This window comes from Thalassophryne amazonica, chromosome 1 (assembly GCF_902500255.1).
Source record: "Thalassophryne amazonica chromosome 1, fThaAma1.1, whole genome shotgun sequence".
Lineage (NCBI taxonomy): Eukaryota > Metazoa > Chordata > Actinopteri > Batrachoidiformes > Batrachoididae > Thalassophryne > Thalassophryne amazonica.
This window is the reverse complement of record NC_047103.1, coordinates 44,929,893-44,942,654: the sequence shown is the minus strand read 5'-3', so window position 1 is coordinate 44,942,654 and position 12,762 is coordinate 44,929,893. Positions and strand designations below refer to the sequence as shown.

Here is a 12,762-nt window from a genome sequence, read left to right as displayed (position 1 = left end):
TCATCGGATTCTTTAGCGTGCAGCGGATGAGAGTCTAGGATGGGACACCAGCCTGATGCAGGCTACTTCTCCAACCAAAGCCAGTACCCATTTACAACCAGGTAGACTGAGACTATGTAGATAAATGACTTTTCAAAGGAGAAAAACATGTAGCGTGATCGGGAATCAAACCTAGGTCTAGATATTTGTATTGTACCACACGCCCCTTTTCCACTGTGCTCCTTGTTCCTCAGGGAGAATATATATATATATATATATATATATATATATATATATATTTCTTGCTGTTATTTCAGAAGTTGTGACTGTTAACATCTTCATATTTAATTGCTGCCTTTAATGAGAAAATGTCTGTTTTGTTTTTGTTGGAAATTGGGTTGTTTTCCTGTTCAACAACCTTTTTTTTTTATTAAAATCAAAATGTTGGGTGCATAAAACCTTTGAATTGTAAGTACACATGGGGAAAAAAATGTAGAAAATTTGTCATTAATTTTTTTCACATATGCTGATGCATTCAGGGAACAATTTTGCAGCTACAGTCAGTTTTTGCTCTGTTTCAACGAGATGTATGAATAGCCAGAGTTCAGAATCTGGAAGTCGGTGTCCCCAGAACTGTAAAAGGGTGAGCTTGTGATGTTTGTGATCCTTCTGGCTTCATTTACTATAGTGTGCTGTGAACTCCAGTCTACACCCAACACAGTATAACAAATATTTTTTGCTCAGCACAACGGTTATTTTGTTAAAGTGTCAAAACATTTGTTGTGAAATTGTGAGGATAAACTGTAATAAGTACAGGAGCTTGTAGATGTGTTCCATCCTTATTTTTGGCCACTTCCTCTTATGAGTCAACTTGTAGATTAAAGTAAAGAGGAAGTGATGTGATTGTGTTACTCTCATTTGTGCACTTTTGCTGTTTGCTGCACCTGCATTTCTCAGTTGTCTCCATCTTTTTATTTTTGACCGTCTAGTTCATAATGTGATTTTAAGTCTGTCTTGAATAAATGATTTTATTTACTCATAAGTATACGAGTATATTCACTGGAGGGTTTTTTTTTTTTTTTAAGTGCATTGCTTTCCAGTGTGGTTCGTAATTGTGCAAGTGTTGCATGCAATAATCTGCACTACCGCAGGTGGCGCTCGCACCTTGACAAAGAACAACCAAGGTAACAGCCAATCACAGAGGACTGCAAGCTGTACCTGCCAATCACATGACCGGAGCAAAACGCCTCTTTTCCGTCGATTCCGCCGTGGATTCTTTTTTTGCCCTGAGCGCAGTCTTCCAGAATCGGCAAATTCTGTAACACTATGCTACGGGTGTCGGCAATAATAAAAAAAAAAGTTTGAAAGATGATTTAAAACTAAATTAAGCCAACTGACAAGGAGATGAATGACGTTTTCTCGCCGTATGAAAGAAGGAAGTCCTGAAAGACTAAATTGAGGGCAAAGTGTTTCACCACCAGAGTCCGCCATTGAAAGTGTGGCGGTACCCTGCGCTTTGCGTCGTTTCTACTTACCGAACGTTTAACCACCGTCTTTGTGCAGACGCGAGGAGTAATAGTTTTACCTTGTATATAGCCAGCAGATTATGTCGAATTTGTGCGTTTCTAAGGTGCCACACTGAGCATGTCCGCCGGGAGGATCCACATTAGCTGGCCAGGAATGCGGTGGGCGGGGCTGCGGGGTTAGTGTCAAACTTTGGGAATGACAGGAGCGCTGCAAGATTCACAAAGAAGGGAAGTGTCGCCCTTGTTGCTGCTCTTTGGAGTAATTTGAATTCTTTTTACGCCCAGTCTTTGGATTCACAGTCTTTGTACAGATCCTGAGGCCTCAACAGTTTCCCGCAACCATGTCGGAGGACCCGAGCTCCCAATCTTGGTCCATCAACAAAGATGACTATGAGCTACACGAGGTGATCGGTATGTGAGCTTGTTAGCTTCAATTTATTAACGGGCAATTCCTGAATGCATGTCGGCTGACAGAAAATATATTAACTACGGGGTAATATTTGAGATGAATTCATCTTTCGCTGTGCTAGGATAAGCTGATTGCTTTTGTTAACCTGGCGATTCCGGAGGGGCGGTGTTATTGGCTTCGAGTCTTTGGAATGTTTCCAGAGCAATAACTCCGTCCGCTGGGGCTGTGCTGATGTATTAAACGAGCGGTGTAACATTACAGCCAATTGTGGCTGACTATTTGCTGGAAATATCACGTTTCATTGAGCAGTTTTTACTTGTACTTGCACATCAAATATACTAGGGTACGTTTCATAACTGAAGATATAAGAAAGTTGTGTCGAATTTAATGAAATATTCGATGAACATAACCTACAGAGTAATGTCAGGACTCTCTCTCTCTGTCTGTGTGTGTGTGCACATCTTAAACAGGTAGCATTAAGGGATTACAATTTTACTACCTTAGAATGTTTTTTAAATTTAAACACTTACCACAGATTACTTTCTACCAGTGGTGGGCACAGCTAACCAAAAAGTTAGCTTTGATAACTGTTAACCTGCTAACTGAAAAGTTAACTTTTATAAAGCTAAACCAGTAAATGCCTAAAAAAAAAAAAAAAAAATTTAGCGGTGGTTACAGCTAAACTGGTAACTTTTAGTATTGACTCCAGTACACTGGCAGCTACTGATTCTTGTTAGTAAATTCAAAGGCAATCGGAGAGAGAGAGAGAGGGGAGATTTTTTGACTTATGGTTAAAATATAAAAAAAAACCTAATTACGGACAGGTTATCAAAATTAACGTCACCTCTGTCGTTTTTACAAAATGAAAATATCAGCTTTTTTCTTCTGTTCCTTTCTCTCTGGTGGCCAGGTCTCCTCTGCGAGCAGAGGATTGAGCTCTACATCTCATAGCTGTCTGTCAGCTACAAAACACGTCACAGATAGGATCTAAAATGTATTATTTTAGGCTTTACAAATGTTTTAAACTGTTAAGCTTTATTCACTATGCCCGCAAAAACATCTTAGCGGGTCTAAAAGTTATCTGAACTAAATTTAGCAGAAGTTAATTGATCTGCTGATGGTCTTCAAAGTTAGCTGAAAAGTTAATCAGCTAACAAAAAAGTTAGCTTCACTAATTAGTGGCTAGTGGATTAGTGGAACTGTGCCCACCACTGCTTTATACATAATTTGTACAGTGATTTAATTTTGTATCATATTGTGGAGTTAGTGTATCATTATATAATAAGAACTTTATTAATCCCGAAGGATGTTGTTTTGCCAGAGTGCCATAACAGTACACATTGTAGGGCTGCTCCTAATGATGATTTTTTTTTTTAATCAGTGAATCTAACGATTATTTTTTCTCTTAGTCGATTTATCTAATGAGTAATTTATCGATTATTCTAACGATTAATGTAATTACTCAATTAATGACAAGGAATTTACCCAAAATAAAAAGCAAAAGCATGCCTTCTTAATATTTCAATATTTTATTCAAATACTTCTGGAAAAATAAGCCACATGGGGTGTGCAGCCAGTACATTCTGAGTGCTGGTCCCAAGCCCGTATAAATGAGTGTTGAGGAGGGCCGCCACCAGTGCTGTTGCCCAACAGGGTGCCAGTGGAAGTTGGGCTACTGCTGGGCGAAGACGACAAAGAAGAGGAGGAGAACGTTTCCACAAACAGCGGGAGAAGAAGAAAACTAGAAGGGTGGAAATGAGAGTAAGGACTTTGAATGTTGGTAGCATGACTGGTAAAGGGAGAGAGCTGGCTGATATGATGGAGAGGAGAAAGGTAGACATATTGTGTGTGCAAGAGACCAAGTGGAAGGGAAGTAAGAGCAGGAGCATCGGCGGTGGGTACAAGTTGTTGTACCATGGTGAGGACAGGAAGAGAAATGGTGTTGGGGTCATTTTAAAGGAAGAGTATGTTAAAAGTGTGTTGGAGGTTAAGAGAGTGTCTGACAGGGTGATGAGTGTGAAGTTGGAAATTGAAGGGGTGATGATGAATATCATCAGTGCATATGCCCCACAGGTAGGTTGTGAGATGAAGGAGAAAGAAGATTTCTGGAGTGTGTTAGATGAGGTGGTGGAGAGTGTGCCCAAGCATGAAAGAGTGGTGATAGGAGCGGACTTCAATGGCCATGTTGGTGAAGAGAACAGAGGTGATGACGAAGTAATGGGTAGGTATGGTATCAGGGATAGGAATGGGGAAGGACAGATGGTAGTTGATTTTGCAAAAAGGATGGAAATGGCTGTGGTGAATACCTACTTTAAGAAAAGGGAGGAACACAGGGTAACATATCGAAAGAGTGGAGGAAGGTGCACACAGGTGAACTACATTCTTTATAGGAGGTGCAAGCTAAAAGAAATCAGAGACTGTAAGGTGGTGGCAGGAGAGAGTGTCATTAGACAGCATAGGATGGTTGTTTGTAAGATGAATTTAGAGGTAAAGAAGAAGAAGAAGAAGAGAGTGAGAGCTCAACAAAGGATCAGATGGTGGAAGCTGAAGGAGGAAGACTTTTGTGTGAAATTTAGTGAGCAGGTGAGAGAAGCACTGGTTGGAGGGGAAGCAATTTTGGACAACTGGAAAAGTACTGCAGATGTGGTGAGGGAGACAGCTAGGACGGTACTGGGTATGACATCTGGACAGTGGAAGGAAGACAAGGAGACTTGGTGGTGGAATGAAGAGGTCCAGGAAAGCATAAGCAGAAAGAGGTTGGCGAAGAGATGAAGAAAGTAGACGGGAGTACAAGGAGATGCGGTGTAAGGCGAAAAGAGAAGTGGCAAAAGCGAAGGAAAAGGCATATTGCGAGCTGTACAAGAAGTTGAATAGTAAGGAAGGAGAAAAGGACTTGTACCGATTGGCCGGAGAAAGGGACAGAGCTGGGAAGGATGTGCAGCAGGTTAGGGTGGTAAAAGATGCACATGGTAATGTGCTGACAAGTGAGGAGAGTGTGCTGAGATGGTGGAGGGAATATTTTGAAGAGCTGATGAATAAAAATGAGCGAGAGAAAAGGCTGTATGATGTGGTGAGAGTAAATCAGGAAGTACAAGAGATTAGTAAGGAAGAAGTGAGGGCTGCTATGAAGAGGATGAAGAGTGGAAAGGCAGTTGGTCCAGATGACATTCCAGTGGAGGCATGGCAATGTCTAGGAGAGATGGCAGTAGAGTTTCTAACCAGATTGTTTAATAAAATCTTGGAAAGTGAGAGGATCCCTGAGGAGTGGAGACGAAGTGTGCTGGTTCCTATTTTCAAGAACAAGGGTGAAGTGCAGAGCTGCAGTAACTACAGAGGCATAAAGTTGATCAGCCACAGCATGAAGTTATGGGAAAGAGTAGTAGAAGCTAGGCTTAGAAAACAGGTGAAGATCTGTGAGCAGCAATATGGCTTCATGCCGAGAAAGAGCACTACAGATGCAATGTTTGCTCTGAGAATACTGTTGGAGAAGTACAGAGAAGGACAGAAAGAGTTACATTGTGTGTTTGTGCACTTAGAAAAAGCTTATGACAGGGTGCCAAGAGAAGAGCTGTGGTATTGTATGAAGAAGTGTGTAGTGGCAGAGAAGTATGTTAGGGTAGTGCAGGACATGTACAAGAATAGTGTGACAGCGGTGAGATGCGCAGTCGGAATGACAGACTCATTCAAGGTGGAGGTGGGATTACACCAAGGATCAGCTCTGAGTCCTTTCTTGTTTGCAGTGGTTATGGACAGGTTGACAGATGAGATCAGACAGGAGTCCCCATGGACTATGATGTTTGCAGATGACATTGTGATCTGTAGTGAGAGTAGAGAGCAAGTTGAGTCTAGTCTGGAGAGGTGGAGATATGCTTTGGAGAGAAGGGGAATGAAACTCAGTAGAAGCAAGACTGAGTACATGTGTGGGAATGGGAGGGAGCCCAGTGGAATAGTGCAGTTACAAGGAGTAGAAGTGGTGAAAGTAGATGAGTTTAAATATTTGGGGTCAACTGTTCATAGTAATGGAGAGTGTGGTTAAAAAGGTGAAGAAGAGAGTGCAGGCAGGGTGGAGTGGGTGGAGAAAGGTGGCAGGAGTGATTTGCGACGGAAGAATATCAGCAAGAGTGAAGGGGAAAGTTTACAAGACAGTAGTGAGACCAGCTATGTTGTACGGCTTAGAGACTGTGGCACTAACAAAAAGACAGGAGGCAGAGCTGGAGGTGGCAGAGCTGAAGATGTTGAGATTCTCTTTGGGAGTAACAAGAATGGACAAGATTAGGAATGAACATATCAGAGGGACAGCTCAGGTGGGACAGTTTGGAGACAGTCAGAGAGGCGCGATTGAGATGGTTTGGACATGTGCAGAGGAGGGACCCAGGGTATATAGGGAGAAGGATGCTGAGGATGGAGCCACCAGGCAGGAGGAGAAGAGGGAGGCCAAAGAGGAGGTTTATGGATGTGTTGAAGGAGGACATGCAGGTGATTGGTGTGACAGAGGAAGATACAGAGGACAGGGTGAGATGGAAACGATTGATCTGCTGTGGCGACCCCTAACGGGAACAGCCGAAAGACAAAGAAGACCTCTTGAAAAACAAAACCTTTGTTACAGAAGTAACAAGATTAAATATGCAACAAAAAATAGCCCAGTCTTCACTGGTAATCTGGTTTAGCAAAATAAAGGGAAGTGCATATCCTGCGTGAAATGTGTTGATCATCTCACAAAAGCCTTGGCCTCCAACAATAGCAAGAGGTCTCACGTCCTTGGTAATCATCTGTAAGATGCTGTCAGTAAGATGAGCAGCTATCTAAGGTGTGCATGGAGTCAGATTCTTTTTGTGATAAAAGTCCTCCACACTGCTTTGACTCTCCCTGTAAAAAGACACACAAAGCACATTAGAATAAAGATATGAGTGCCACATTTTAAAAGTCTAGTCTAAATTCCACATCACTGCTGTTCTTCTTCTTTGTCTTTTGGCTGTTCCCGTTAGGGGTCGCCACAGCAGATCAGTCGTTTCCATCTCACCCTGTCCTCTGTATCTTCCTCTGTCACACCAACCACCTGCATGTCCTCTCTCAGCACATCCATGAACTTCCTCTTTGGTCTCCCTCTTCTCCTCCTGCCTGGTGGCTCCATCCTCAGCATCCTTCTCCCTATATACCCTGGGTTCCTCCTCTGCACATGTCCAAACCATCTCAATCTCGCCTCTGACTTTGTCTCCAAATCGTTATTATTAATAGACCGTATTTGTCAGACACCAGTTCAGAAAAATACTGGACCTACAATTCAAAAGGATTACTGTGACACAGTTTAATTTGCTGACTGTATGTCATAACAAGTTAATGGTTATGACACGTATTTATTTTGTCACTGCAGTAATGTGCAATTACAGTTGTATGTAAAGGTTTGGGAACTCCTGATAATTTTCATGATTTTCCTTTATAAATCATTGGTTGTCTGGATCAGAAATTTAACATATCACAACATGGTTAGGTCTTTGGTTGAAATATTCCCACACCTTAGATAAGCGTGGCCTGTGGTTTTTTTTTCCACTACAGCCTCTCCTCCATTTGCATTTTTACTGTGAGCAGCCATCTTACTACTCCCGTGATGCATCGGCGCACGCTTTACACATCGACATATTTACGTAATCGATTATGTTGATTACGTCGACGAATTGCCCCACCCCAAAACATTGCTTTTTTTTTTTTTTTTTTTTTTACATTGAGAACAGTGAGTACAAGTTTTTGCTAAATGGCTGAAGACTCTTGCACAAGATGTTGACAGTATTGCACGTCCCCCAATAAAGCAAAACTGCACATTTCTGAGTGGCCTTTTATTGTAGGCACACCAGAATCATAATCGATGCAACAATCATGCTGTCTAATCAGCATCTTGATTTGCCACACCTGTGGGGTGGGATGGATTATCTCGGCAAAGGAGAAGTGCTCACTAACACAAATTGAGACAGACTTGTGAACATTATTTGAGTGAAACAGATCTTTTGTTTATATAGAAAATGTTTAAATCTTTGAATCCAGCTCGTGAATTATTGCATTTATATTTTTGTTCAGTGGGTGTGTATGCATGTTCGTATGTCCAACACATTGGTTTGGCGAATGCACTGAATATATCCCATGAAAAACGTCAGGTCCATAATGTTGTTGTAAAGTCAGAATTCATGAGTGCACCCATTTAAAAAAAAAAAAAAAAAAAAAAAAAAGGTTAAGAAACAAACTATATCACAGCACAGGTCGTGTTTAGGGATGGGTATCGAGAACCGGTTCCTTTCGGGTACCGTTAAGAAATGATTCGATCCACTGACATCAATAACCTTTTTACTTTACTATTCGCTTATCGGTCCTTCAGAGTGGCCGTTGTTTTTGGGGGTGTTTGTCAGGAAAATTATAATTTCTCTACATTGATTACTGACCCTGCAGCGGGTCTGTAATCAACTTTTCTGCAGCGCGGCTTTGCTTTGAACCTTGAACCAATCAAAGCAGTGATTTGCAGATCGAAGCAGTGCTTCGATCATTGCTTCGTTGATTAATTTTTTTTCTTTCGCTTTCCCCCGCTAAAACCTTAAAGAGCATATGGCTGTGAGTATTATTTACCTTTTTTATGTTAAACTGACCTGTTATGGTCTTCTGAAACAGTTGATGTGTTTTATAAAAACGGGACCGATGCTAACACGTTAGCATGTCTATGGCATTTTCAATGTTAAAATTAGCATTAAGCAGTTGCAGCTGTCAAGCGTTTGTTGTCGTAAGAGTCAAATGTATTACAAATTGTAACATTTTTTTTAATTTATAATAATAATAGCAAGCACAACAATAATAGTAATAATAACTAATCTTATTATTATATACAGTTTTAGAGAAAGAGACAAAAAGAACCTGAATAAAAACACAACAGAAAATATAAAACCAACTGACAATGAACATACATAAAGAAATACATAAATACATACAGAAATAAGTGTTTCCTGTGAACACCTAGTGACTCTTACACCTCCATTTGATCCCTGTCTTATTTAAGTTTAATGACAATTTGTTTTGGTCAAACCATATTTTTAATGTGTTAATTTCTTCAGTGATTTCCTCCAGAACTATCTGCCAAGCTAGAAAACTGCTGCATCCTAGTAAGAGCAGAATACTACTGGAATGAATTTGAATAAGGAAAGTTGGGTTGTTTTTTTTTTTTTTCCTTACCAAAATGGATGCTGCACTCACTCCAGTTTGTCTGGAATAGTCCCAGATTGCACATGAACTGCTCTGTATGTGTGCTTACACTTCTACATGAAGTCTGCGACATTATGAAAGGCATTCTTCTCTGGCTTTTGGGATTTTGTGAGCACTTTATGACATCAAGAGAAAAAGTATTAGTTGTAAATCCAGTGGAGGTCTTGAGGCCGATTGGTCTTGTGCTTATCCCATAATACTGAAGTGTGAAGCAGGTGGGGGTCTATGGCTTCCCGTGGATGAGACGCCAGTCCATTGTAGACTAATTCTCCAGTTACTGAGTTACCCAGTTACAGTGGGGTGGACTGAGATGGTCCAGATGATCTGTCTTTTCCAAGAACATACACAGGTAGCTTGGAGCAAGTCGTGGCAATGTGTTGGTGTCATGTCCGGCTACATCCACCACACCATGGAACCCAGATGGCAACCACCGAGGCAGACAACTGATCAATCCCAAATGTTAGAGCCTAGAATCAAACCCTGGTCTATGTATGTTGGTAGCCCCAACTTCCATCCCACAGAGCCACCTGCCCCTTGACATCATAACATTAATGACATCAGTTGGCATAAAAAAATCATGCCACTTCTTAAAAGATCACAAACAAGTTTTTATCTCAAAAAGAAAATAAATCTGTAAAGCATTAAGGGCTGCAGCTGACAGTTATTTTCATAATTGATTAATCCATTATTTTCTTGATTAGTTGATTAGTTGTTAGGTTGATAAAATGTCTGTTATCCAGAACCAACAAGTGCACCTTCAAATGTCTTTTTTTTTTTGTTTGTTTGTTTGTCCGAAAATATTCAGTTTATTGCCAGATAGGAATAAAGCGACTCAAATAAACCAGAAAATATTCACATTTAACATGCTGAAATCAAAGCAATTTGGATATTTAAAAAAAAGGCACAAAATGATTATCAAAATAATTGTTGATTATTTCAATAATCACAGATTAATTGAATAATCATTGCAGCTCTACACAGCATTCTCTAAGTTAAACATACAAAAACAGTGAATTGTTTAAGTATCAGCCTCTGTAATAGTTGTAGTAAAAATAACACAATTGGGTAATCAGTTTTACAGACACTTGGATTTAGGAATCACACATGAAATGGAGATCAGCTCTGTAAGTACATGTTTACAGCAAATATTGTGATGAATAACTTTTGCCTACATCAGACATTCCCTAACTTGTCAACAATCAGCTCACTTTGAAATCTGACAATCTTTTTATTGATTTGAATACATTTAGCACTAATTCACTATGTAACAAATTTTAATTTTTTATTTTTCCTGGGCACAGTGTGTTTTCCTAACCTGTTATGCCTTAAATAAATAGAAAATAGCTGTTATTCCACAGAAACTTTGCTTCTGTGGAAGCGTAGCCCTAAACAGAAGCCCCGTGTACACCGTCAACCCGTTCACATCTCTAACCGTTTTTCCCCACTCGACGATACACTCGCCGAGGATCAAACTCTGGTTATTGGCGACTCTGTTTTGAGAAATGTGAAGTTAGCGACACCAGCAACCATTGTCAATTGTCTTCCGGGGGCCAGAGCAGGCGACATCGAAGGACATTTGAAATTGCTGGCTAAGGCTAAGCGTAAATTTGGTAAGATTGTCATTCACGTCGGCAGTAATGACACTCGGTTACGCCAATCGGAGGTCACTAAAGTTAACATTAAATCGGTGTGTAACTTTGCAAAAACAATGTCGGACTCTGTTGTTTTCTCTGGGCCCCTCCCCAATCAGACCGGGAGTGACATGTTTAGCCGCATGTTCTCCTTGAATTGCTGGCTGTCTGAGTGGTGTCCAAAAAATGAGGTGGGCTTCATTGATAATTGGCAAAGCTTCTGGGGAAAACCTGGTCTTGTTAGGAGAGACGGCATCCATCCCACTTTAGAGGGAGCAGCTCTCATTTCTAGAAATCTGGCCAATTTTTTTGGATCTTCCAAACTGTGACTGTCTAGCGTTGGGACCAGGAGGCAGAGCTGTGGTCTTATACACCTCTCTGCAGCTTCTCTCCCCCTGCCATCCCCTCATTACCCCATCCCCGTAGAGACGGTGCCTGCTCCCAGACCACCAATAACCAGCAAAAATCTATTTAAGCATAAAAATTCAAAAAGAAAAAATAATATAGCACCTTCAATTGCACCACATACTAAAACAGTTAAATGTGGTTTATTAAACATTAGGTCTCTCTCTTCTAAGTCCCTGTTGGTAAATGATATAATAATTGATCAACGTATTGATTTATTCTGCCTAACAGAAACCTGGTTACAGCAGGATGAATATGTTAGTTTAAATGAGTCAACACCCCCGAGTCACACTAACTGTCAGAATGCTCGTAGCACGGGCCGGGGTGGAAGATTAGCAGCAATCTTCCATTCCAGCCTATTAATTAATCAAAAACCTAGACAGAGCTTTAATTCATTTGAAAGCTTGTCTCTTAGTCTTGTCCATCCAAATTGGAAGTCCCAAAAACCAGTTTTATTTGTTATTATCTATCGTCCACCTGGTCGTTACTGTGAGTTTCTCTGTGAATTTTCAGACCTTTTGTCTGACTTAGTGCTTAGCTCAGATAAGATAATTATAGTGGGCGATTTTAACATCCACACAGATGCTGAGAATGACAGCCTCAACACTGCATTTAATCTATTGTTGGACTCTATCGGCTTTGCTCAAAAAGTAAATGAGTCCACCCACCACTTTAATCATATTTTAGATCTTGTTCTGACTTATGGTATGGAAATAGAAGACTTAACAGTATTCCCTGAAAACTCCCTTCTGTCTGATCATTTTTAATAACATTTACATTTACCCTGTTGGACTACCCTGCAGTGGGGAATAAGTTTCATTACACTAGAAGTCTTTCAGAAAGCGCTGTAACTAGGTTTAAGGATATGATTCCTTCTTTATGTTCTCTAATGTCATATACCAACACAGAGCAGAGTAGCTACCTAAACTCTGTAGGGAGTTAGAGTATCTCGTCAATAGTTTTACATCCTCATTGAAGACAACTTTGGATGCTGTAGCTCCTCTGAAAAGAGAGCTTTAAATCAGAAGTGTCTGACTCCGTGGTATAACTCACAAACTCGTAGCTTAAAGCAGATAACCCGTAAGTTGGAGAGGAAATGGCGTCTCACTAATTTAGAAGATCTTCACTTAGCCTGGAAAAAGAGTTTGTTGCTCTATAAAAAAGCCCTCCGTAAAGCTAGGACATCTTTCTACTCATCACTAATTGAAGAAAATAAGAACAACCCCAGGTTTCTTTTCAGCACTGTAGCCAGGCTGACAAAGAGTCAGAGCTCTATTGAGCTGAGTATTCCATTAACTTTAACTAGTAATGACTTCATGACTTTCTTTGCTAACAAAATTTTGACTATTAGAGAAAAATTACTCATAACCATCCCAAAGATGTATCGTTATCTTTGGCTGCTTTCAGTGATGCCGGTATTTGGTTAGACTCTTTCTCTCCGATTGTTCTGTCTGAGTTATTTTCATTAGTTACTTCATCCAAACCATCAACATGTTTATTAGACCCCATTCCTGCCAGGCTGCTCAAGGAAGTCCTACCATTATTTAATGCTTCAATCTTAAATATGATCAATCTA

General features: G+C 40.4%; 1 protein-coding gene across 2 annotated transcripts in view; it reads left to right on the top strand.

The window, feature by feature from the left end:
- Nucleotides 1-1,454: 1,454 nt before the first annotated feature.
- Nucleotides 1,455-12,762, top strand: part of LOC117509090 (serine/threonine-protein kinase OSR1-like) — a 205,722-nt gene continuing 194,414 nt past the window's right edge. Inside the window, exon 1 of one of the 2 annotated variants that reach the window (XM_034168884.1) lies at nt 1,455-1,916. In XM_034168884.1, coding sequence (XP_034024775.1) covers nt 1,847-1,916 — 70 coding nt within the window. In that variant the 5' untranslated portion in view covers nt 1,455-1,846. The remainder of the gene's footprint in view (nt 1,917-12,762) is intronic. The other variant, XM_034168890.1, reaches the window with a different exon arrangement.